The 27,510-nt window shown below is 48.0% G+C and overlaps 1 protein-coding gene across 3 annotated transcripts in view; it reads left to right on the top strand.

Annotated features, from left to right (window-relative positions):
* Positions 1–27,510, top strand: part of UNK (unk zinc finger) — a 1,622,654-nt gene that overhangs the window by 1,195,946 nt on the left and 399,198 nt on the right. For all 3 annotated transcript variants that reach the window (XM_069654746.1, XM_069654744.1, XM_069654745.1), the window contains exons 10-11: positions 20,124–20,189; positions 20,700–20,874. In XM_069654746.1, coding sequence (XP_069510847.1) covers positions 20,124–20,189; positions 20,700–20,874 — 241 coding nt within the window. The remainder of the gene's footprint in view (positions 1–20,123; positions 20,190–20,699; positions 20,875–27,510) is intronic.

The following is a 27,510-nucleotide window of genomic DNA, read 5'->3' as shown; positions in this document are numbered from 1 at the left end:
TTCAGGCAGACAGCCTCGAGTGCCACAGGAAGGCGTTAACGGTGCGGGTCAATGACTTAAAGAACTTGTGACCTGGCCACAGCGGAACATTTTGGAATCCATACAGGAGTTGTGGAAAGACTATCATTTTGAGAATGGCTACCCGCGCAGCTAGTGTAATTGGAGATTTGGCCCAATTGGCTGTCTTTAGGGTAAGAGAGGTGAGGTAATTCCCAAAATTAAGATCATATAGAGGGATGCAGTGACGTGTGACCACTACCCCAAGATAGGTGATTTCTGTTTGGGACCATGTAAACCCTCAAAGGTCCTGGGGGGCAGCAGTGGTATCAGTCAACAGGAACAGTATGGATTTGGTACAATTAACCTTTAATCCCGACAGCTCACCAAAAAGAATGACATCGTCTAGTATAGGGGCCAGATTGTCCACGGGAGTGCAGATGTAAAGTAAAGCATTGTCCGCGTAGAGAGAGATGATCTCGGGAACCCCAGATAGTCTTATACCCCTATGAGCATGTCGCTGATGGATCTGGTCCGCCAAGGGTTTGATAGCCAACGCAAATATTAGCGGTGAGAAGGGGCAACCCTGTCTGGTTCCTCCAGCTATCTCAAATTGGGCGGAATAACGGTCTTCGGTACGGACCCTGGCCACAGGGGAGGCATATAACAGTTTCCCCAGGATATGAAGTGGGGGCCGAAATTGCTCTTCACCAGCACCAACCACAGAAACTTCCAAGAGACTGAGTCAAATGCTTTTTGCATATCTAATGTGGCTGCCAAGGCCTGTGCATCCGGGTCAATTCGGGCAAGAATGTTAAACAACCGGCATAGATTAAAAGAGGTGGAGCGCCCCAGAATGAAACTCGACTGGTCTGGGTGGACTACAAATGACATGTACGGTGCCAGCCGGAGGGCCAGTACTTTGGCAAATACTTTTACATCGCAATTGATGAGAGAGCGTGGTCGGTAGGAACCGCATTGGTAGCCGGCTTGCCAGCCTTAAGTAACACTGAGATGATCGCCTCTCTAAGAGAGGGGGGGAAGTTTACCAACCTCACAAGCCTCCTCCCACACAGCGAGTAATTGGGGAACCAGGCGGGCCTTGTAGCATTTGTAAAATTCAGTAGTGAGCCTGACCGTACCAGGTGCCTTACACAACCATAAGGAGTCTATTGCCTAATATAACTCCTCTGCTGTCACTGGCCGGTCAAGGGCGTCCATGGTCTCTGCGGACAGCATTGAGAGTGGCAGACTATACAGAAATGTTTCGATATCTGCCATGGGGGCAGTGTCAGTATTAGTGTAGAGTGATTCATAGAAGGAGCGGAACTCGTCGTTTATTTCCTAAGGCGAAAGTCCAGGGGACCGTCCACTCTTTCAATAGCTGGGATATGGGGTACCCCCCCTTTCTTGATGGAATAATCTGGCTAAAAGATGGCCAGGGCGCTCTCTCTCCCCGTATCTCTGAGCGACCTGGGGGTCATCAAGCAACTTTCGCTCACGTTCGGTCTGGTTCCAGAAGGTATCCAGTGCTGTGCCTATCTCACCGAGTATAGTGACGGATGGGGACGTGGCATATTGAGTTTCAAGTCTATCAAGGAGTGACTTGCTCTCTTCGACGGTCCTCCGGATCACTTTAAGGATGCCCACCTCCTTGGCTAGTGCGATACCTCTGATTTAGACTTTAAACGTCTCCCAGACAGTGGCTTGAGACGTCACAGACATGGTGTTTAGTAGGAAGAAGTCGTTGATACTAGACCAGAGTTCAGACTTGAATACTGTATCTAGCAAGGTGTGTGGTTTCAGTCTGAATGTGCGTGTCCCTCCATTGCCCTCGCCCCATTTTAATGAAACAGTGACTGGAGAGTGGTCTTAGAAGGTTCGAGGTAGGATAGTCATCTGAACAATAGTTCTCATGATTATATTAGAGACTAGCCATTTGTCAATACGTGAGTGCGAGTCATGTACCGAGGAGTAAAAAGAGAAGACTCTGGAGTTCGGGTGCATCAGCCTCCATGCATCAACCACTCTCATCTGTAATTGCACTTCAATGATGGTTTTAGCGGCATAGTTAACTGGCGAGGCCTAGTGCCAGACAGATCTAGGTCAATATCTACGATGGTATTGAAGTCACCGCCCCAAAGTATAGGAATGAGGGGGAACCCAACCAACAGGGAGGAAAGATGAGAAAAGTAGTCTGGTTCATCGACATTGGGGCTGTAAACGTTAAGTAGAACCACTTCCCTTCCCAGGAGTGAACCAAATAATACGTGGCATCCCAAGGGATCGGCATGTGTTTCCTTGCGTACAAATTTGAGAGACTTGAGGATTAGGATCATGACTCCATGGTTTTCGGTGGAATAGGTAGCGTAATAACGCTGGGGACCCCACGACTTAGCAAACCCCTCACACCCCGTACCCAGCGTGTGGGTTTCTTGTAAGAAAAGTACCTTCACTTTGTGACATTCAACATACAGTTGTAATTTATGCATTTTGGCTGGTTTATCCAGCCCCCTGATATTGCAGCTCATACAAACAATGCATTCATCCGTCATCAAGACGTTAGGTTCGTATCTGGAGGCATGTCCAGGTGGGAACATGCTCCGAGGGTTACCAACCAGACTGGAAGGGGTGGTGTTCTGATATAGTTATCCTGGAAGTGGTCAGAACCTCAAGTCCTCAGCCGCGTGTCGAGCAGTTTTTCAAACATTTTGCTCTCCCCTCCCACACCCAACCCCTCCAAATTAGAGGGGTGATACCCCAATAGAACATTAAACCAACTGCAACTTTAGCAACTCTGCCTGGGGGGCTGTGCGTGAGCCGGTGACGGCCATTACCCCAACATTGAGCATAGAATAAACATAGCTTGGTGTACAATTTAGAACATAATAGGAAGGATAGTGGAGATCGTGGATGGAATCAGAACTGGTCTCAAATTTTCCCAACAAGACTGGTGCATCGTGGGAAGAAGTCAAACAGTTGGCTGCAGTGCCGCTCACCTGGGTATGTGAAAGAAGCTTTCAGCACAGGAGAAACCAGGAGGGATCACAGGGGTGGTATGAACCAGCCGTCACCCCGGAAAGTGATCAATGAATTTGGAGGCCTTATCTAGGATAGTGAAGAAGAAAACTCAGTGTGCATGTTCGATCCTTAATTTTGCAGGGTATAGCGTGAAGTATTTGACCCCCAGCTCTCGTAGTTTTTTCTTAACAGCTAGGAAAGTTTTGCGTTCCTGTTGGATAGCCACTGAGAAGTCCGGGTATATGTGGATCCTGGCAGAGCCGAGCATCAGTTCACCCTTGGATCTCGACGCACGTAACAAAGCATCCCGGTCTAGGTAGTTTAATACTCTTGCTATAATCGGACGAGGGGGAGCGCCAGGACAGGGCTTCGCAGCCAGGGATCGATGGGCCCGTTCAACTGCGAACTGAGGTGAGAGCTTAGGGGAGTCCAATAGGGCAAGGAGGAAGTGCTCCACGTATTCCTCCATAGGACCGCCTATCTAGTCTTCTGGTACACCGATGAAATGCAGGTTATTCCTCCTGGACCGCGATTCTAGGTCCTTATTCTTTTTGCTGACTGTTTGGACCTGTCTGGACAGCGTGGCCATTTCAGCTCGGAGTGCGCAGATGTAATCCTCCACCAAGCCAACCCTGGATTCAACCTCTGTCACTCTGGTATCAGTCTTCTCCATCTGGGCTTTAATGGAGCGGATTGTCCCACTCATCATCAAGTTTCGAGTGGAGGGTAGTGAACTCCTCCCACATGTAGTCCATCATTTTCTGGAGTTCTGTGGACTCAGGTGGTCTGCCGCCATGGGCGGGGCTTCGTTTGATTTTGGTGTTGCCTGTTGGGGAGAATTCTCTGTGAAGGCTAATTTCCCAAACCTAGTGAGTCCCCCAGCAACTTAGCAGCAGAAAAAAAATAAACCCCAAAAATCCAGCAAAGAGTGAGACTCTTTTCTCCCACTCTTAGGCATGATTTGAGAATGTCCCTTGACTTTGTAATGTGTTTTATGGGCTATGGGGTCTTTTACTCCATAGGGCTTCATGTGTTTTTGGTAAGTGTGTTACACAGCAACCTCCGTGCAGTAACACAGGGGTGTCATAGTGACCCCCAAACATAGACTCCATACCCCGGGACTGACTACTGTCTCCCAGGGCATGTAAAGTCACCATTGACTTTACTAGTCTTAAATTGTGAACAGAAGCAGTACAAACCATCATATTGTGGAAGTACTGGTAGGGGTAATTCGATTGCCCCTGGGTCTGTTTTCCAAGGGGGCACTGTCCAGTCCCCCCCTTGTCGAGTTTCTGGCTGGTGGCAGTGGATACCACGCGAAATATTCCACCGGAATATTTCCTATGGGATTTTCCCATTCATTTTAAACGCACCACTTTTTTGGTGCAATGTTAAAGATACTGCCGGGTTATTTATTTAATATGTATTCCCCGGTTGGGTCTTTTTGCCAGGACTCGGTTTTAAAATGGCGTTTGTGTTCGCCTCTGTAACTCCAACCCAAGTCGAGCCCTTTGTTCCACTTTTGGCAGGCTTCTGCACAGAAGCCTCCAAAAGTGGTGCCACTCTGTCTGGATCTACAGGATGTGTGGGAGGGGGGGGGATAGGCACCCTGGACTGAGTTGCCTTGGCAACTCAAGTTGCACTCTTGTGTGATTGGCCCACCACTGAGCATGTTTGATTGACAGCTAGGCTGATGAATGGGGGTTTTCTGCATAAAAGCAGGGCTTTGGGGACTGGAACTTCAGAAGTTGCCACAGGACCTAAAGAATCCGAAGAGGGGAGAAGCTAAGCCATCTACAACGACGACACCACCGGTGGAGCCCTGTTGTACGAAACTCATCACTTTCCCGACGACAGAGAAGATCTTCTTCCAGGAGAGTCTTCTTCCCTTTGAGCTGGTGTGACCAACCAGTTCGCCTTTTTCTCCTTCTTGGATCGTCTCGTGGTCGAATCGCCCGTGCCAAGCACCCCGGCGGCCGGATAGCCACGCTTCACCACTACCGCGAATAAAAGGGTAGTACCTTTTAACCGGGAAACTCCGCGGCTGGTTTCTTCCCTGACAGTGCAATGATCTCCAGCTTTCCTTCACGTTGAGATCGTCTCTTCCCCTGGACGAAGCACCGACTTGCACCCGCTGCCAGGAACAACTGCCCCCGCTGGAGCTTTCTCACCATTTCAGGTACTGTGTCCCGCCTGGTTTCCCTTGCAATAGACCTGTTAACATTACCTTTCTAACTTGATCCAACCTCTTTTTGACTTTCCTGCAAAGACTTTTAGTGCATTTCCACTGTGTGATCTTGGGCACATTCCGCCTTGCTCTCTCCAAAAGTGAGCCTGGCCTATGAACTTTTTGCTCTACAGTAGACACTGCCTTTCTTGACTTGCTGTGGTTCTTTAACAGTGTTGGTATTGTGTGTTCTTTCATATTTCTGCCTTTTCTCTCCCTTTTAAAATAATTATTGGAGTGCCATCTATGGTTACGCGCTCACCTCTGTTTTGCTAAATAAGTGGTGTATTAACCTAGACTTGTCAAATAATTAATTAGGGAGGTGTATATGTTTCTAGTGACTGTTTTAACTTGCTTGACATATTAGTGCTAGTGTATTTTTACAAGTGTGTTTTTAAATAAATAATTATATACTTTTATACCAAAGCTCTGGTCAGTGTTTGCTTGTACTACTGTATTTTTAGCCCTATTGTGTATACTCTATATACTGCCTAACTCTTCTTAAGAGAAGTCTGACTGCTCAGCCACAGCTACCAGGTAAATCTGGGTGGTGTAGACTGCTACCAATTGGGTTTACTGCTAACACCTGTAGTCTTAAACTTTTTGCAGTGGTCCCTAAGGGAACTGCACAGGTTTCTGCCTAACATTGCCTTAGATGATAGAGCTCTGTTTTTTGCTGGCCCTTTAGTCATGACCGCACTAGGGCGTCTGTAGGGTCACTGCGAGGCACAGAAATTGGTGATGGGGTCTGGAGGGAGGGGTCATAGGTGCCCTCTTCAATTGCCAGTAGTTGGAGAAGGGTCTTCAGACGGTGCACTCATGTTGGTCGATAGGGTGCAGGGCTCGGGGTCCCAGAGCAGCTGCGAGGTTGACCCGGGTATGAAGTGAAGGTGTAAGGGAGTTGGATTGTGGTTGTGCGTGAGCCAGAGCATTCAGAATGTCAGCAAGGTGAGCAGAGAGTATTCCCCTCCTGATGAGTAGTTTCGACGTTTGGGGGAACTAGGTCAAAATCTGACTGGGACCTGCGGGCTAGATGTGCGCAGCCAGTAACTGCAGAGTTTTGGCGCTGGTTGCGCTGACCATCAAACTGACAACATGAGGATACTGTGACAGAATCGTTTTTGTAGCTCAGTTCCATAATATCCTGTACGTGCCGATGAAAGCACCTGGCAGGTCGCAGTCAGCGCAGTATAGAGTGGGTTGTGTTCTCCCCCGTATGTCCTGGCTTGTCCTGCAATCTCGGGTTGCAATATGGGTGTTTGAGGTGTCTTGGCTAACCAGTCGGTGACTGGTCATGGCCTCTAATCTTAATTAACTTGTAGGTCTAGGCAAAGAGAGGGTGTCAGATCTTCTTGACGGCAGCTATTCCAGTTGTAGTGTGGCGAGGGGACAGAGTGTATCATCTGCCCTGCCCTTTGGCAGGAGAGTAACGTACAGTCTATCACTACGAAACTCAGCCACTCATGCCAGGTTCAAGGGGAATTACCTCCCCGCGAGCTCCGCAGGACCCTGCTTTGTGAGGGCGGACGCCCACGAGGTGGGTGCGTGGCTTGGAGGTTCCAAAATCCAATTGACAAACACGTTTTGGTTCAAAACACTGTCCTGGGGGCCCTCAACCACCCAGAGTCTGGTGTTGGTGCCCAGGTTAAGGCTAGTCTTACAGTTAAGGGGGTCAAAGGGGGCCTCTGGAGTGGAAGCCAGGGCCAAGAGCGTGCAGACCTCTGTGTTCCCTTCAATAACGGCAATGTGGGGGCGAGATTACCGTGAACACGGCCCTTTGCTCATACAGCATGTGACTTGAACAGGAGGTCTGTTTCTCACGATCCGAATGCATGGACCGTCTTCAATCTGTGCGCCCGCTGTCCTTTGTCAGGTCGCTGCAGCCGCCTATCGCTTGCACGGCACGGTAGTTGGGTGACTCTGTGTAATGAGTCAGACCGGGCCACGGCGTCTCTCTCATGGGTGGTGGGACAGCAGACTGGGTGTATGGCGAGCAGCTTCACAGTTTGGTGGACCAGCCGGGTCCGGGATGCTGGTTCCTCCAGGAGACCTGCAGTTGTGCCAAGGGGGTCGCTGCAGACAATATGTTTCTCCCCCGCTCCAAGACCCAGCAACCTAAAGAGTTCCGTCTGCCGTCAGAAGGAGCTGCGCAGAGAGTCTCGTAGTCCAAAGCTGTGGAGCAGAAGAGGCTCCTCCCCCCGACAAGGCCACAGAAGCAGCGCCTCTCCAGTCAGTGGGAGCCCGTGCACAATGGAAGTGTGCCACGGAATGCACCCCTGGACGCAGTCAGCAGGTAGATTAAAGCAGATGTCACCGTTTCGGCTCCAGTGCAGGAAACAGTAGTTTGGCAGCTGCAGCACAGTGCTGTCGGGCACCAGTTCTGTTGCTTTACAAGACGTAACGGTTCACCGGTGAGGATATTTAGGACAATAGGATGTTGCCCAAGTCGGAGCAGCACGTTCAGGCGGCCATTTCTTGACCGCGCAACAGTACACACACACCCTCCCCCCACCCCCCACGCCCGCCTTGCAAGACTGTTTCTAATCTAAGAATTGCTGATGCGCCATAGACTGTGTTCCAATTGACATTGGCTGTCCTGGCTCCCTGAAGACTATTCGAGTCCATTGACTTTGATATTGTTTGTCCCTCATAGGTGGTAGCTTGTTGTGAACTGTTACTGCTGGGAAAGGCTTGTCTACACTTCATTGTAAGAGTTAGTTGTCCTCAAATTTACTGAAAACCTGTTTAACCTTAGCGCCGACACCCTCAGTGGGGTGGCACAGTGGCCGCCCATGCTGCTCCCAATAACCCCCCCGCCCCCCAGCTCTCATTCCACATTCCGACTCTCACTCCTTCCCAACTACCCTCCTCCCAAAGCAACCCAACCCCCCATCCACCCAAAGGATAGGCAGAGACCAGTAGGATGAGTGGGAGAAAAATTGCCACAGCAAACTTTATTACACATAAAGTCAGGAGTTAGCTTACAGGTGTTCCGTTCACGCTCAGGATTTTCTACTCTGAGAGCAAGCAACTTCCCCCCCCACCCCCTCGGGTCCTTGGGGGACCCGACGCGGGCGCCCAGTCCCTTCCTCAGCAGTCCCTCTCTACCCTTTGGCCATTTCTTTATTTTGCAATTTTTCTTTTCATTTCTTTCCCCAACGCTATTTAAGTGCAATTTTTATTTCGTGCTTTAATTTCTTTCCATTCTTCATTTCCGCTTAGGCTCCTTCTAAAGGATGCGTTCCGGTCTTCTTTTCCCCTTCTTGCTCCCTTTCCCCTGGATTCTCTCTTCCTGTTTCCCCGGGTTGGCTTATTGATCATAGTTACCTTTCTCTCCCCAAACAGGTCTTCCTCCAGCCCATCCTGCCAGGGAGCCCCTCTCCCCCTTTCAGCCAAGACCCCGATCAGCCCGAGCTCTCCCCGCCGCCTTAGTTGTCCCATCCCCTCCGGACCCCATCGCGCCCTCCTGTTCTAGAGAGCCCCATCCATCAAGCGCATACCTATCCCCCAGAGCCCCAGCATCCTTCTTATCCCCCTCCTCTTCCCCCGCCTTTCGCTTCGGGGGGTCCACCCCAACTAACCCCCCTGCTCCTCCTGGCCCCTAGCCCCCGCACTCCAAGGCCCTCCCCCCAGGTTTCTTTTTGATCTCCTTAAGCTGCCAATCCCAAAGGGTGCCAATCCCAAAGGGCCCCCTTCTCTTGAGCCCCCCCTATCTCCCAGGGGCCCCCCCTTCCCCTCAGTTACCAACGTACTTGCCGGAGCCCCGTTTACAGTGCAAACTTTCAATTCACCCCCCCCTTGCTGACTTCATTGATGCTTTGCAATTTTCAGTTTCCAACGATGCACTTCCCATTTCCCCCACCCACTTTTGGAGTTGGAAAGGTCTTCCAAGCCCCCTAACCCTCCCCATTAACGTGGACCTCCCCTGAGTCTAATACTCCTGGGCGCCGTTCTTAATAAACTGATGGCTGTGCAGTTCCCCTTGTGGTCTCCGCCAGTACTTTCTAATGGGAACACCAGGTAACATCCGCTGGGCTTGTCTGCCAAAGACCAGTCGCTGCGACCGGTGTCACCGCCATGACTCACAGCGGGCCACCGGCCGTAGTGAGTTCCCCCTCATGCACCTGGTCGCCTTAGCTCAGGAATCCCCGGTTAAACTATCCATGCGCCTTTCACCCCTTTCACTCCGTCCACAACAGGCACGCAGGCCCTCCGGCTGACAACCAGTGGCGTGATGACTTGTGTCGCAGCCTTCCCCACTGGTGCTCCTCCTGTTTGCAGCTTACATGTGCAGGAGGGCCAACTGGCCTGGCAGCGGCGTGCCGAAAGAGGTCTTCCCTTGACCGTTCTGTTCCATAAATGGAGGCCCCCCCTCCCAGATTTAGGTGGGGGGGGGCGTTTCGGGCCCCTAAACGCTTCATTTATTCGCAAAAAACCCAAATCAACACTCACCCCTGCCCCCCCCCCCACCGCTGTTCAATTGCAGCCCATCCCCTGCAGAGCATCCTTTAGGTTGTACACCATCGCCCTTACCCCCACTTCGGATAAGTGAACTTTTCCTCCCCGAAGCAACCCGCAGTTTTCAAACTAATCAGGCATGCTTGGCCCACCCAAAGCCCCTGCTGATTAGGAATTTCCCCAGTTTGGCAAACCACGCCCACTACGATAAGTAATGCACTTTTGTAAAATCTCTTATTTATTTTTGACCATTATTATTGTCTACATTCCCATCTAGTAACGATTGCTGATAGAACTGAGTTCCGGCTGAGCCCTTGTGCCCCTTAAAAGGGAATTGTCCTGTAGGCCCCATACCTTCGATTGTTCGTGCCTTGACCTCCCTGTCGTCTGCCCCTTCTATTGTCAGTCCGGTTTGACCCCCCTTCTCCTAGCCACTAAACCCCCCCCTGCTTGTGCTCCCATCTCAAGCCGTGGTCACACTCCAGGCTTTTCCTAAACCTTAGGTCGTTCCTCAGCCAAAACGTGCCCCCCCACTTTGTGTTCCTCCACCACGCATCCTCTGTAGTGTTGAAGGGCTGGCCCCTGGTCGTGGTCCTTCTCCGTTGTCTGCTCCATGACTCTGAATGCCGCCAACCATACCTGCAGGTTTTCATCAGGCCTCACCCTTTTTCCCGCCTGCACTCTGCTCCCACATGACTGCAGGGTGTCCTGCCCTCGGAACACGTCCCTTGACCGTTCCGTTCCCTTACCGGAGGCCCCCCCCAGCCATGGTTAGGGAGGGAGCGTTTCGGACCCTTTAAAGGCCTTCCATCGTTGACAAAGCCCAATCAGAGCCGACTCGTGCCCCCTCCCTGAATGGCCTCCGCCGGCAGCTCATCTGCAGCCCATGCCTTCTAGGGCATCTTTTAAGTTGTACCCCATCACCCTTACCCCCACTTCCGATAAGTGGACCTTGTCTTCCCCAAAACAACCCGGAGTTTTCAAGCTGATCAATGCGTGCTTGACCCATCCAAAGCCCCTGCTGATCAGGATATTTTTCTAGTTTTATACTCAATTTTTCGCCTGGACTCCTCAATGCCTCCTTGGGAATGTGCCCCCCCTCCAAGTCTGCCTAGGTATGATCCACCCCCTTCCTTGTGGGCCCTCATTTGTAAGCCTTTTGATTACTTCTGTTGTTGCATCTGTCTAGGCAATGTCTTAATGACTCTTGATTTGATAGACTAATTTACCCATGTCATCTCATTTCCGTATGCTAAGAATCCTGTCCCATTCTTCCACCCCCCTCCCCGTGTCCGCTCTCCCTCACCCACACCCCTCTTCCTTGCAACCCCCCTGTCACCGTGCGCGTGATCAGCCCCCTCCTAGCGCCCCCTCCCTTTGCCCCCCTTCCCACGCCTGCCAGAGCACCCCTCTCCTTCAAGAGAGAGAGGGGGATCCGGCTTGCGCACCCTTCCTTCGCCCTAGCTTAAACCGCGCTGTTGGCCATCCCACTTCTAAAGCCCATGGCGGAGGTTGCGCCTGTGCCGCTCCATCACTTGCCCATCCCAGAGCGGGGTGGTTTGCCCGGCACCCAGCCCAAAATGCTCTGTTTTAACCACAGCTAGTCATGCAAAACCATGCGCCACTACGCTCTCATGGGCATCTGTAGGCGTACCCAAGTTGCCAATTGCTCTAACCAAACGCTCTCTTCCTGTATCTGTTTGTAGGTTAATCTTACTCCTTGAACCCTGTGAACATTGTAAAACTCCCAACCCTAAGGGACACTGGTAAGTAGCGAAAAGCGAGCTTGTGCAGTGAACGTCCTTGGAACGTCCTTAATAATAATCTCTGTTCTCAACAGTTTCAAACCCATTTGTGAGCGCCCGCAGTAAGTGCCCTCAGTCGGTCCCCCTGCAGCCCGTTTTTTGCGCCCTCCGCCACATCTACAAAGATGATTGCGACAAAATTGATGGCTGCGAGCTCTGCTGAAAGTGACGAAACTGAAAGCTGCTACTATTTTTTTTTTTTTTTTTTTTTTTACTGACCAACGCTCCACCTCTCCTTTCTTAGTACAACTGCCATGCCTTGTTTTTGATTAAGTGCCTGTTAAGTACATTGGATCTGCAATGCCGACGAAAGGTATATCCGAATGAACGCAACGCCTACTTTGAGCACACCGCAGGACGCAAATAGCCTCCTTTACCCACTAACCCATATGACATTGGTAATCTTAGCCTTGCAAAACCGTATAAACAGCACGATCCCGAGGTATGAACCTCCCCCCCCCCCTTATGCAACAAAACATTTGAAACGCGACCATCCCACTATAGATTGCAAGCGCCTAATGGTCGGCGCTGTGGCCACTGCCACCATGCCCCTTGGGAAACCAAACACCCCCCCACCCCGGCCGGAAGCGCACCAACGGACCCCGGCGCACAACCGTCCTGCCATTTGCCTTGTGACCCCTTGGCGGGCCTTATCGCTGCTGTACTACTGTTGCACACAAAAAGTTCTCTGATCTTCAACCTTGAACCGGACCTTAAAAACGCGCCCATGGCAGACCCAGAAAGAGGCACAGTGTCACTTGCTGTGTGGCTCAATGAACATACAGAAACCCATATACCTTAATTGCGCGCTGTGCTCTAATAGCCTTGTCATTAGTGGGAGCCTGTTCAGCCAGGGTCATAAACCATCAGTCTGTGATGCCCCGTAACTACAACCATTCCGAAAATTTTAATAATAATTTTGCATTTTATATAGCGCTGCGAACCCTCAGGTTTCCTGTTTATTATTACCCCGGTGTGTGGTGCTCATTTCAAACCTTGCAGGCTTGAACCCCCACCTTTAAGTAGCCGCCCTACGGTGATACCAGTCCGAGCCACACCGACTGATGAAGCACTACAATGTGAACGGGAGCTTAGCTTCCTTATCAAAGTGTGCCCCCTCTCCTTATGAAATGCTGCAAAATATCAAAACGTTCCCTACTGCGAAAGTGCCACCACCATTTCCCACGTGGTGCCACACCAGCAAACCCCAGAAATGTATGCCGTGCATTAAAATAGAACATGCTCGTTCGCCGGAACAAGTCAGAGTTCACCAGCAGCTGTGGGACCTGGACAGCAAGCAGCTAACCCTGCAAATAATAAAAGCCGCTAACCCGCAAATAATAATAATTTGGCATTTATCCCGCGCTACGAACCCTCGTGTATCTGAGCGCTGCTAATCATTACCCACGGTGTCGACCTCTGAAGGATGAAAGGCTGAGTTTGGTCCTGCCGGGATTCGAACCTGCGTCAGCAGGCTCTGCACCGATGTCAAAGCGAGCGCTCTACTCGCTGTGCCACTTGCCCGGCTTGAGTTAAAAGCATTACTTGCTGGGTGCTGTAGGCCCACAAACCTGAGGCTTAAACAAAAACTACATATCCCAGAATGCAAAGCGTGCCTGCATATTAACGTAAGTAACGGCCCTCGGTGGCACAATGGCTACATTACAGTCATCAAAGAAGGCCCCACGCGGTACGGCCGCATACATTTCTATACTTTGCCCAAGTACCCCATCACCTTGACCTAGCCCCTGACCCCCCCTCCTTTAGCCCTACCGCGGAGCGCCCTAACCATAACTCCTCACGCAACGACCCTGCGAGGCAAGAAACAAACCCCCATGAAAGGCGAGTAACCCACCCGAAATAACCCACAAACCGAACCCCAGCTGCCCCATGTGCGCGCGTAAATGGCCAACCACCACCGATGACCCCCCTCCCCCCCCAAGCCTTGTCAGGCGTCTCGTTCTGAGTGCTGAGCATGCCACCTCCCAATGTAGCAAACTCCATGCCACCGAGAGGCCCAACTTCCAAAATCCCAATAAACAATCCCATTAAAATAAAACGAAACGTGCCCTTTAAAATTACCCTTCTTGTTCCCAATCAATCATCGAGGATCTGGCCTCTGAAACCTTTTATCCCAGATCTCCTCTCGGACAATGACATGGGGGTGGGGGGCGGGGGGGTGGGCGGCCAGAGATTGGCTGGGGAAAGCACATATGAAACAACTTGCGTTCGAAACATGAGTAACCCTTAATGCTCGTCGGATGAGGTTGGTTACATAAAACCTGCTTTGTAAAATTACACGTACGTCCTGAACTGGCACAGCAATCCCCTGCACCACTAGCCCCGAGTTCACAGATGCCAGGGCAGGTGGCCATGTGGTATACAACACCATACCTGCCGCAGTACAACTAACACAACTCCCGGCCATCCGCCCACACACCATATTGCACAGAACGCTGACAGCGATGCACGGACTCCATGACCTATACTAAAGCCAACCCCCTGCAGATTGTAATACTGAAAACCCCCAGCTCACATGCTACGGCACAGGCCGGTGCCACCGTGCCAAGGTTAACCCCCTGAAAGTAACCCTTCCTTTTCTCAAAAGGGGGGCTTGCTAGCGCCGTTTGCGGCGTTTCTTACCACTGTACCATGCCACAGATACAGCTCTACGCAATCAAGTGCCACTCCGTATATTCATGCCAGTAACAACAGTAAGTACAAAACCAAGGCTTGGCGCAGTGTGCATTATTATAGCGCTAGGAATTGTTCCCCACAGTGCGTGGCGCTCATTTATCTCCTACCTACCCCGCAAATGCCAGAAGACCTTTCAACCTAAGTTTCCTCTAGCACCCTCGTCTCCGTGCTATCCATACCTCCACCATCAGCAACACTGCGAGACTTGAAACGACCCCACATGAGCATATGCAACACACATGAAACAACCCACGAACCGCACCCCTGCTGCTACCTGTGCGCACATCGCGGATTTGAAACCCTCCAAAATCATGAATCATGGTGCCTGGGAACTGCCCGCAAATTACCCCCATGCGAAGCCCTATCCCCACACCGTGGACATCCCGTGAAAAGCTCCACCCGACGGCCAAATAGCCCTCCTGAAACATCCTCCCTCCATCTCACTTGCTAACCGATCCCCATTAATTCTTTGGCCCTGTGTTCAGAATCAACGTAATGTTGCGTTGTAAAATGCTTATTTTCTGCTAGCCTCAAGGACTGAAACACTTGTGCATTGTGTGTCATACACGGACCACAATGAAATAGTTTAGGAGCCGCAACCTGTTGCATCGTCGCCAAGCCAGCACGACCCACGAAAGGCATGCCTTCCACTCGAGGCACCCCCATCTCCCCTCCGTACACGACCATGGAAGAAGCGATGGTTTCAGCCAAACCCAGCCTTAAACTTTTTTTTTTGCCTCGTATGATCCCCCAAGAAGCGCGCCAAGTGGTCCTCCATGACCGCTGCCCCTTTGATGCCGTGACCCAACCAAACCGCCCCCCCTTCGCTCCGCCTCCGCAACAAGCAGTGCTTCTACTATCGCCCATTCCTGTACTGGCCCCTTTGCTGCGCCAGCACCCCAGACCAGGAACGTTTTGTTCCGTTAATAGTTAATAGACATAAAGGATGCCCTGGGCGCGTGTTTAGCCACTACATCGTGTTTTGAAAACGGCATTGCATCGAGGCAAAACCACCCCGGGGATGGCGGACTGGGAAGGACAACCATTCTTTATTGTAGAGCCTCGGCCCCCTAATGTATCTGCACGGCGGCGGTACCCCCACTCCGCCTTTGCTAACTGTGCTTTTAAATTATCCCAGACATCACTTCAATTGATTACCAATGTATGTTGCATAACTGATGTGATTCCCCCTCCTGATTAATACCTTCTCCCAAACACGTACGTGCTGGGCTGTATTTTCCGAGGCCTGAGGGCTCTCGCTACCCCGCTTTGCCTAGCTTGGCCGCATGGATACTCTAACTAAATCACCATAGCGTTACCCCCCCACCCATTGCTGGCACTGGGGTGTGATATGTTCGTACGCCCCTACCATTCTTGCCTCAACTTCTCCCAGCGCGACCCCTGCCTTGCACCCTTCTGCCGCGCCGCCATTAACCACGAGGCTGCCCACAACCGCCCCCCAACCGCCCTCACCCTCACTTCGCTGCGACATTTGGGCCACATTTTGTGGCACCTAGGACGCACTTCATTCGTTTGTAGATGCACGGGCACTACTGGAACTACACATTGCAATTTAGACTTAACAAATTTAGACATTGCAACTACACTTAACAACCCACGCCATCCAGCCACCCAATTCCTGCGCCGTTGTTCGTTTCCCTTCCTAATTAACGCTTCCCCTCTAGATTACAGGCATACGGCTCGAAATAAACCCACCTCGAGCGCTGTCACGGCAGCGCCATTGTCGAATTGCGTTTGGGACACGTGGTCCCAGTAGGTGCGCGGGTCACGACCTGCCTTGAAATGAAAAGTATACCTTGACCCTTTTGAATTTATAAACTAAAGCCGACCCTCAGGATCGAAATACCATCAGGTTTGCAGGTCGCATGCTTTACTGCTGCATTCTGCGGTCACCAGGTGGCGAGATAAAAACTGTCCCTGCTAAGCAAAACCATGCCAGCCATTTGTTCCCAAACGAATGCACAATTATTGATATAACCGCGCGACCCCAGAGAATCGCTGTATCTCACACGCTAACCTGTCCCCGCCTGTACGCCCGCCCTGACTCGGCATGTGCCGCTTCCGCCCTTCGACCAGATAGGGCGCGGCGGCCAGGGCTGACCAGCTGAGATCAGTCCTGCCGGGATTCGAACCCCACACTCAGCGCTCAACTCGCTGTGCCACAGGAGCGACTGCTAGTCTGTGCCAAATGCGCGGTTCAGGACTACCTGTTACCAACGGCCACGAGGAATCATTATTTACCATTTTCTTATTTTCTTTCTGGCGCTCGGCACGCCGTTCGAGTGCCTGAGGGCGAGGAGGAGCGATAACCTTCAATGAGGGGACGAACATCAGGGCGGCGTCGGTTAGGCGAGTCGTGGAAGGAATCGAAGTACATGGGGTGAGACTGAGAGAGGACCGCGGCGAAGGGAGTTTTTTTTTTTTTGGGGAGAAGTAAACACTTGAGTGGAGAAGGCAAATGGAAGGCGGATAAAATTGTGCTTGCAGATGGCAAGTAGAGGAAACGTGGGGGCAGTAGAGAGTACATGGACAATAGAGGAAACATGGGGGCATAGAGAGCACATGGACTGCTGCGCGTTCGGGTGGTACCGCCCATGTCTGACCGCCTCTCAACCGCGCCGCGGCCATCGCGCGCCCACTCCTGCCCTGGGCCCGTGTACGAGGCAACCCCCTATGCTACCCAATACCACCCAGTAAAAAAGCCCGCACCCCAGCCAACTGTCCCACAACACTGCCCCCTCTCTACCCTATCCCCTTGATCGCTTCCCCACCTAGCCTAATGCAACACTTCACATAAAAGCATTTACCTTCCCCTTCTTCCGGAACCGGTCAACTCCTTCACTGGAACCGCAGGAACACGCCGGCCTGGACCCCTTCTTTCGTCGCACCGGAACAGACCAACGTAGGAGGGAAGCCGGCAGAGAGAGACCCTGCGTCTTCCGACCGGGTGTATTTAAGCCCCCAATGGGCGCGCGGGTGATGACGTCACCCGCCCCTCCCCTCCCTCACCAGGGTGGAGTGATGCCTGGCGCACACCCCCCCTCACCCCACCCCCTGACTCCTCACACCACCGTGCCTTGTGAGGCAGTCGTCACTAAGGGGGGGCCCCCGCCGAGGGGCCCTCCTTCGTAGGGCGCGGGAGCCTGTCGTTTCCTTCCTTAAACCTTTCCTTTCTGAAACCTCAGAATCTGCAAAGTATAACGTGTGTTATATAAAGGCCATTACTGTCCTTTTGATTGAAGTCACCTCAGGGTGTAGGAATTGTGTATGAAGCATATCCAAAGATTATCCTCTAGTCTTGATTCTGAAAATTATTTTTAAAGTATAGTTACCTTGTTAAATGAATTGCCTTTTTAAAGAATGTTTATTTAAAAATTGATGTTAATTAAATAACTATTTATAACAGAAACCTTGAATGTAAGTGTTTCTTGGCTACTTGTATTTACAGATTTAATTTGTACAGCTCACATTTACCCCTCTTGAGATAGGCCTGACTGCTCAGTCACATTACCAACTTGTGTAGTACAGACCTATACCAGAAGGTGGGTTACCTAATGCCAAGCAGATAAGTGTTGTGTAGTCTCACACAGTGGGACTGCATCAATTCTTACCCAACAAGTTCTAATGTTGGAGTTCGTTTGGACGAAGAGGGTAGATTGTCTAATCTAATAACGCTATGCGGCCTTTGCCAAGGCTGCGTCCTTGCCCCCTCCTTATTTAATCTCTAAATCTCGGACTTGAAGCATTGGCTAGCTGAGGCAAACTCCTTTCCACCTAAGATGGGGTCCATGAAACTCCATTATCAGGCGTATGTATATGATTTGGTTATTCTTGACCAAATTCCTATCTGTCTGCAGCACTCGCTGCAAGCTTTGGCCCAATTTATGGGTGAGCATAATTTGGAAATTAATATCCAGAAAACGAAGGTGTCAGTGACTGGTAACAGAAGGGTATCAAATTACCCGTAGAAAATGAAGGGGGAAACACTTGAACAGGTTACTCTGTATGTATATCTGTGTTACACGATTTATAGTAATCAGAGGATGAAAGAACATTTTGAGTCTATTAAGAGGAAAAGCGGGGTATATGTGGCACAGTTTCAGAGAATTGTTTATAAATGAGGTAAGTTCTCTATGCTACTGCTATCATTATAAGCCTAAAGTGATCCCAGCATTAATGTACGGTACTGAAATTAGTGTGTATTGAATGAAGGCTGAGTGGAACTGTTTAGAGGGGCTCAACTGGCGGTAAGTTCTAGGGCTCCCAAACGTTGTACCAGTGTCATTGATCCGCCTGGAATACGTTTTACCATCAATAGTATCCTGGTTGAAATGGAGGGCATTATGGATCTATAGAAAAATTATACTACTGTCTGAGAGATTACTTCTGTCAATATTGCATGAATTGATGTTAAATGGCACGTGAAGTTATTACTCTGGTTGGTCGCGGACTAATATGAATTTGGTTGTGGACTTTGACCACCCAGTGGTACTCCTTGAGTTGGAGCCATCTAAAATTAAGCAGGCAATTAGTGAACTGAATTGGATTGATACAGGAGAGGCTGTGAAGAGAGATTCACTCTTCCAAATAATTGGAGTACAAAGCCTCTACTGACTCCTGAGTTGTGTGTGAAGAGTTTCCCTTGCCCTTGTTGGAGAGGTAAACTTCTCATACTACGAATACATTTACCAACTAGGGAGGTTTTAGGTGCCAGGGAGGGGATTGAGCGATCTGATAGATCTGTGGATTCTGTTTGGATGACACTACTATTGAAATGTTGGGGCATTTCTCGATAGTTTGTCCTCATACTTATTTGATAAGATATAAGTATTTTAACACCTTTTTGGGAAAATTGAGAATATATGATAATTAATCCTTTTGGCTGTTCATTTTAAGTTGTAGATGGGTTTCTTCATCCCTGGCAATTTTACGTGCGTTGCATTTCAAAAATGTTATGTTTATAAGGTAAAAATGAAAATAAATGTTTTAGGGGTTCTAAACGGTTGATCTTATGAATTAAGATGCAACATGCTTTTTATGTCTTGAATGTTGTATTTCTGTCCAGATTTTATATTGTTTGTATTTGTGTAAGGTTTATGTTTAGTAAATCTGAACACAATAAAAAAAAAGACATTGTTTTCATTAGCTTCCTTATCATTTGTAGAGGTTCCTTCACGGGTGTGTTCCAAACCCATCCCTTACTTAAACACAATCCTACGTGTGTCAAAGCAGGCTAGCTCGTGTCGTGTATGTCATGGCATGAATTTCCTTCACACACCAATAGGCCATCACATCATCACTTTCAATGGATATGCCAGATAAACACAAGTAGATGTGATAAATTATGCATAAAGGACATATGTTGAAGTCTGTACAATATCTCTGTCCCCAAAAACAGAATCTTGATCAGAAAGCACTATATACAAGAATATTTGGCTTCCCTTTTCTTAAATTGCTAGAACATCTGCTCTTGTAAATCCCGATATTGGAGGTCCAATTTTGAGTGATTGAAGAGACCAAAGGACTGAGCATACCATAGTTGCTACAATATGTAACTTAAACACCATAACACTGTAACTCACCCAGCTCAACATGTACTCACTGCACCCCTTACGTTACTCAGTAGCAGACCTTTCTTGTGGATTAGTTTCACTCTGTTGGAGGTTTAAAAAACATGTTTTTCTTTTGTTTTTCTGATGGGTCCGCTATTTGTAATTAAGTATATGTGGACGGGTGATGATGCATGAGCATCTAGTTCTTTAAAGCGTCCTATGCAGCCCAGTGTCGACATTTTAAATTCACATTTCCACCTGCCTGCTTCTAAGTTTTCTATTCCGTGTTCTAGCCCAGTGCTTCTGTAGTTTATTCTTTTGCCGATTTTGTCTTTTGTACTCCAGGTGAAGATTAAGCCCTATTCAGTGGAACACCGAAGTCAAGAGCAACCTTTTCTGCAGCCCAAACAGGTAAAGTAACTCTGAACTACATTTTAATCTGATCAAACCCAAATGTGCACTGCCTGCCAACACTACAGCATCCTCTACTTCATCCCAAATGGAAACATTGCTCTCGGCTACATTCCACACATTTTCACTCTCCCCTGTCAAAACCAAAAATCATATGCAATCCGCTGGTACATTCCCAAAAACTATTGTCCTCCTACTTCCGAAACAGGTACAGGGTCCATTGCTATAGTCCATACACAAACATAGTTGTCTCCTACATTTTATATATGCTCCTTACACGTAGATCGATCCTTTGGGTTTCTGCCAGGACGCAAACCCAGATTTACTTTCTTGCCACCAGAGAAGCCCATTCTGATTCACCCTAACAGCTCTAGCCTTGACGTGAATATTTTGCACTATACAAAACAGACTTGTACATGCCCATTGTTATCAGAAAGATAGTTATGTATCTTTTGTAGAATTTGCATTTCTGTTCTAACTTTGTAGCTAAACCCATGTGCCCTTTTTCAGGATGTGTTGGGGATTATTCCTCTGGGCAGTCCTCTGGCTTCCAGTATCTCATCCAGCATAACCTCAAGCCTGGCAACAACACCTCCCAGCCCTGCCGGCATCAGCAATATACCTGGCATGAATGCCAATGCTCTTCCTTTCTACCCAACCAGCGACACAGTGGAATCTGTCATAGGTAATGAATGGTATTGCCGAATTTTCCCACCTATACTATGGAATAGGTCTGGTGACCTAGGCAGTAGATCTTCATCTCATGGTTTTGATGGCACTCTTCTACGGTTTACCCTAAATTACCTGGACTGTCTTCTGGAAATACCAAGTTGTCCACGTGAAAAACGTCTGGTGAAGGGCTGGGTGGGTGGCAGTCACTGAGGGGATCTCAATTATCTTTTATATCCATATGAAACTTTCATGTTACATGGATGCAGCTGCATTGCATTTGTTATATTAATGAGAATTTGCATAGCATCAAACATAGTTCTATGAGGAAACATAGTTATATCAGGACTCTCCAGGGAATTTATAGCTCCCAAGGTTTGTGAAAAAGAATGCAGAGAACAGGAGGTCGAGGTGGGTGGGAATGAAGTGGGCCAAAAGTACCTTCTTAGCTGATACGGTTGTCTGAACATGCAGGCTTACAAGCTTTCATGGAATCCCAACTAGTATTGAGTCATTTGTAACATTGGCAGAACTACTGTCCATATGCATGTGCCTAATACAAGTTAAACCTCCCAGGGAGCCTTTTTTGACGCTTTGGTCCTGAGCGGGAGTCCTTAGGCAGAGGGTTAATTTTGCGATCTGTGCAGCATGAGAGAGAACGTTAAAAACTGTATGTCTGGCTGGAGGCCCTGAATGTTTTGCATTTTCCTGATGGGTTTACAGACCTTTTTCCTGGAGAACTCCACATCCATGGCCTTATCCAAGACACAACTGCTACGTCCTCCAACAGTTTGGGTGTCCGTTCTCTGCGGGAAGTACATTTGCACAGTTCGCATTTGGTTCCATTGGTTGTTGGATAAACATTCCTTTTTGGAATTCAACTTGTATCCCAAGAGATGCACTATAAGGGGGTACCTTTGTGTAGGCTTCTCAGCTAAACCTTGTTCTCTTTGTGTAAAAAGAAATAAATGAAACCCGAAATACATTAAAGGAAGGATTCGCTGTTAAATTCGACTAATCGTAATGACCTCTGCATCGCACCATTTATCAATGTATTACATTTGATTTCAAAGAGCATCACTTAGATTTCTAAAATTGAATATATGCGAACCACACCGATCCCCATCCACCATCTTGTGATAATGTAATCTGCTGTTCGATCAACCTATGGTCAAGTGCCGTAGCGACAATAAATCATAGCTTGCGCCTATATGACAGCTGCAGCAGTCGCAATTCACCACCCCTCATGACCTTCGTGCATGTTGGAGCTGAACGTACAGTCAACATATTTTCTTAATCACATTGTTGCATACAAAACACTGAAGAGACTCATTTAATGCATACCCACTTTTCTTTGTTCAGTCGCTTCTCCCAAAAAACAATTTTTCTATATTGTGGTATTGTAAGCAGAATTAATCAAAGGAGTTGATGCGTTACTATATCTATCATTTGTATTAAAATGTCCATTTGAAGCATTCAAAAGATGTAGGTCCCAGTATACAAAAAACAAAGGAGGGGCAGGAGTAAAGCATCATGCTTTCACAACATATACGATTTTGCTGCCTCCATTCCAATGGTATAAGCATGGAGAATGTTAGACCATTAGGCAGAATAGGAGGCGTGTTAATGTACAAGTGCTTTGCTATTTCAGATTTTATATAAATCGCAGTCATATAGCACTCGTATGAATGGCAATTCAGATTTACTGTGCGATTTCTACTTTTATCACATCAAATTTCCAAAGTGTTTGACAAAAAAAAGTCATGATCAAATGAAAAGCACACATTTTTTTTTCTGTATTTCTCTACATTCGGAGTGCATTTTTGAACCAGGACATTTCTGCAGTGCAAACCAAATTGCAATGACAACACCGTTTTTTAAAAAAAAATCTTCTGCTTAGCTTGGCTACAACAGCAGACTTGCGGGGACATTCCACTGGAGCAATGTTCTTGGACATAGTTTGCTCAGGTAACAAAACCTTTTATTAGACCATGTGTTTCGATCGCCAAGACTTTCAAAGTGAGATCACTCACAAACTCAAATTTCTGTGGTTTGAGGACAGGCTTGGTGACCAAGGCTCAACGCAGTTTGCCTGCAGCACCAAATATTCTAGCCTGTTTCCTACCAAGGTTCTAATTATGAGACAGGACCGTGAGTCATGTACAGGCCTCCATACTGTAAAAGCTGAAATGCAACAGTTTGGGCCTGCATTTGAGGCACATGTTGTGAAAACCTCTGCAACCCCAGTGTGGCAAAGCTGTGAGACCCTTCATATCTCTGGTGAGTCCTTAGTCACACACTATCTTTACAAGGACTATCTTTTCACCTGCTCCTCTTTCTCACTTTGAGGCAGATGTTCGCATACATGATAGTGTGCTTGCCACCCATGAATGTTTGTTAGCAGCATAGCGGCTAAGTGATTGCCAGTGTATCCACTGAACTGTCACAGTTTTTAGAACTCAACCAGAGATGTTTACTTATGGACTGAAACCATTTCAGTAGTTCTTCACAGCCATTCTTTTTCCCTAACACATTGATTTTCTTGGCAACAGACTTGACACATGCCATACATTGAATTGATGCCTGATCTGTGGAAACCTCTCTCACACTGGCATGGCCATCCTGTCTACCTGTGGCTATTAGTTCAATTTGTAATCTTCTGGATTGAAGATATTGAATGGATTTTACAAAACAAAACCATGCTTGTCCATGGCAAGAGAGGATGTACATTGTTACTTCGACGGCCACATTGCTTACTATTATTTTAGTGTCCAAGACCAGAAACTGATAAGCGCAATCACTTGCAAACAAGAGCCTTTTGCCAGTGAAAGCATTGTCACCTGCTACCTGCTCAAAATTCCACGCGTCGTGTATTGCATGGAATAAGTCTTTGCGCTGGTATTCATAGTGAGTCGTTTTTGCAAGGAATTCCATTCCAAACAATTTACAAAAACTTGAGATTTTGGAAAATTTTGGGCCACTAAATAACAGTATTTTTCCTGCTGGAACTTTCCCAAACATTGTTTGTGCGCACCAAGAAAAGCTGCAGTGTTAGTCTTCATAGCTTGCTTGAATGTTCAGGTTTGTCCTACTACTGGTCTTTCGAAATGTGTAAATGGTTTGCCACAACTGTTACCCCTTGTGAATGGGTTACGTTTTAGCATTTTTTAAATGTCAAGCAGGCGACAGTGAAATAACTGTGCATTTGTGTTCAAACAAAAAGCACTTGTCGTCGATTGAGTGTCTTTTTCACAGCAGGTGGTCATTACTTCCACTTTTGGCATGCTGTAGTCAAGGACTTTTTCCTTATTAATTAATGCTGAGGTTGCCCATGTAAATTCTGACTGGGACAAATTGGGTGGCTGTGATTCAATAATCGAAATGGGGGAATAGCACCTCAAAATATTGCACAAAGCCTTTTCAATTGAGTTGATTGAGTGACAAGATCCACAAGGAATGTTGATGCCTCTTGTGTGGATGGTGGCTGTTAAAGAGGATATTGTGTGGAGTAGCAATGATCCTTCATGTTCAGCTCCATTTCTAGCCACTGCACATGTGCATCCTTCTTCACAACGTTGGGTTGAGATTCTGAAATCGACATGAACAGCCAGCCCTACAGATAAGAGGTGCTTCAGCCTCTTTCACTCCCTATAAATATGCAAATAATACATAAAAATAAAAATGGGGAGTACAACTACTCCCACCAAAAATAGGAAACTGACACATAGGAGCCTCCCTTACTGTTTTCTGCCACACAACTTCATGGATCTGTTTGGACCAGTAGTACCCGGAGTGCCACAAGAAGAAACATCTATTATTACAGTCTGATCTAGTGGCAATATGTATCTTTTCAATGTTCATTACGAACTTGGTGTGCTACTGGGGAGGATGTGAGACCAGTTGTTGTCCCTGATTGGACAACTACTGACTGTTTGAATAGTGCACATCCTTACCTTTGGTGGGCTTGGTTTTGCTTCCCGCTGTAGTCTCATCATTTGAACGGAATAAGCATTACTTGCCTGTTCTACATAGTCAGTTATTTGATGTTTTGGGAATTAACATATTGGTGATTGTATAGATCTGTACTATAGAGTATTGTGTGATATTACTACCTATTAGGTTCAGTGTGTTCTAAAGGCCTAAATGAATAACTATTTTTATAACTGACTGTCTAAGCTGAATTATTTTGTTCTTCTGTGTGGCCTCATTGAGCCCCCTGACCACACTCACACTCTCCTGAAACTATGCCCGGACTGCTCTCCACACAACCTTGATTGGTCTTTGGCTAAACTCAGAAATCCCTGTTCACCATAACTTGGGTGGCCTACTAAATTCTGCCCACCAGGCCTGATCTTATGAATCCATGTTAACAGAGCATAAAAAGATGTATTTCCTAGGAAGAAATGTGGCTACTTCTGCAGCCTATGAGGCACAAATTGCCAATTCAACTGCACTTTTGGCACAATGTGATAGAGCCCAATGGGATCAGTTGAACAACTTCCATCAGGGAAGTCCAGGATCCCCTCATGAGTCAGATGTGAAAGATTATGCAGAAAGGAAAGCAGTCCGATAATGCAGTCATTAAAAAAAAACCTAGAATGCCAGAAACTGAAGGAAGTGTAATTGCTGAGGGAACAATAGTTAAGACATGCTTGACTTCGAGGGTCAGGTTTTAGGCCAGAGACACAAGCCAGACACTACTGAATATGCTGGTGGAATGAAAGCAGTGGATGAGGCTTTCCTTGAAGGCCCTGTGGTAGATTTCAGGCAGGCCCTATAAACAGAGGGGTTGTGCTACTGGTAGAGTCCCTTTTCATTCCCAAACCTATCGAAGAGCACCAACAAAAGGCACATATGCAACTGGCTCAGGCACTTGGTTTTCCGGCCAAGTTGCGCAAAATCCAACACCTTCAGGGTTACAGAGACAAGTATAGGCGTGGTATAACTTGTGGTGGAGGCCAAACCCTGCCTCTGCTACCAAACAATGATGCCCTAACACTCATTCCCTCCCATGTCACCCCAGTAGGGGGTCAGTTAACATATGTCCACACATGAGAGTCCATAACATCAGACAAGCTGGTTCTATCCACCTTAACACTGCATGATCTACCCCCAAGAAACAGAAGTCTTCTGCAGTAGCATCAACCTTTTTGGCAGGCTGAGATCCAATCGTTAATAGAAAAGGGAGCAATACAAGGAGTCCACAATCGGAGGCAAAGCAGGGTATTTATTCATTGTACTTTCTTGTTCCGAAGAAAGACAAGACAAAAAGACCTGTTAGATTTAATATGGGCCAACACATATGTAAATCCACTGAGGTTCAGAATGACAACCTTACAAACGTTCCTCTACTCAAACGAGGCAATTATCTGGCAACTCTGGATATTAAAGATGTTTACTTTCATATTTGAATGTTCCCAGGTCATCGAATATATCTGCATTTTAAACCAAGTCCCCTACATTACCAATTCAAAGTACTCCCTTTTGGAATTGCCTCAGCACCTCGGGTGTTCACCAAAGTGCTAGCGTTGGTGGGGGCACATCTTCCTGTCAAAGGCCTTCCAGTTTACCCTTATCTAGACTATTGGTTAATAGCTCGAGAAAGCCCACAACACTGTTGCCTGCATACACAGGCTACAGGAGATCTACTGCACAGCATAGGGTTCCCAATGAACTTGAACTAATCCAGTCAGGCCCCAAGCCAGTTAAAATAGTTTCTAGCTGCTATAATAAATACACAGCTGACGCTAGTCTACCCTCCCAACAAAACAGTACAAAATCCTCTCGGTCAAATCCCCCGTTACATAGCTAAGCGTCAGCTAACAGCCCGAAAAGGCATGCGTGTGCTTGGAATGATGGCATCTTGCATTCCCATTGTGCCTTATGCCAGACTCAACATGCGTCCAGTACAGCAATAGCTGCCAGAATACTGATCTCAAGCAGAGCGGCAAATGGGATGATATAGTGGTGGTCTCGCACATACTGGTCTTGGCACTAAAATGGTGGACAAAAAGAAACCTGTTAAAAGAGAAACCTTTTGTCAACCCACCAATACATATAACCATTGTGACGGAAGGTTAACAGGTCGGGGGCTCATTGTATACACCTCACAGCTCAGGGAGCATGGTCACTTCCACTATAGAAACCACACATAAATGTATTGGAACTTCTATCTATCAAGAGGGCACTGCACGCTTGCCAAGATCAGGTGATGGTGGGGGCGGGGGTGTGGAGATGTCTTTGTTGCAATAAGCAGCACAACAGCCATGTTTAACATCCAACAAACAGGGCAGAACGCATTCCCCATTTTCAAAATGTGCACAAAGTATGTGGCGGTGGTGTCTTCAAAGGACAATACACGTCCAAGCCCAACCTGTTACACAGAAACTCAACTGACTAGCAGACAGTTTAAGCAGAACACAGGTGCAAAAACAGGAGTGGGAATTGAACACAAACATACTCTAACAAGCATTTGCTCAAAGGGTTCTGCCAGCAATAGAGCTGTTACAACCGCAGAAAACACAAAATGCCCAAGTGTCACGCTGCCTTACCTGCTGAACTGGGGACAAACTGGAGCGTCGGGAGTCCATCACCTCCTCACCAGCCCCTTCGGAACCTGATAGAAATGCAGGCGCTGGAGGTCCCAGTGAGG

The sequence above is a fragment of the Ambystoma mexicanum genome, chromosome 3q (assembly GCF_040938575.1).
Source record: "Ambystoma mexicanum isolate Mex_15411 chromosome 3q, UKY_AmexF1_1, whole genome shotgun sequence".
NCBI classification, from domain to species: domain Eukaryota; kingdom Metazoa; phylum Chordata; class Amphibia; order Caudata; family Ambystomatidae; genus Ambystoma; species Ambystoma mexicanum.
This window is presented reverse-complemented; position numbering and strand designations above follow the sequence as displayed.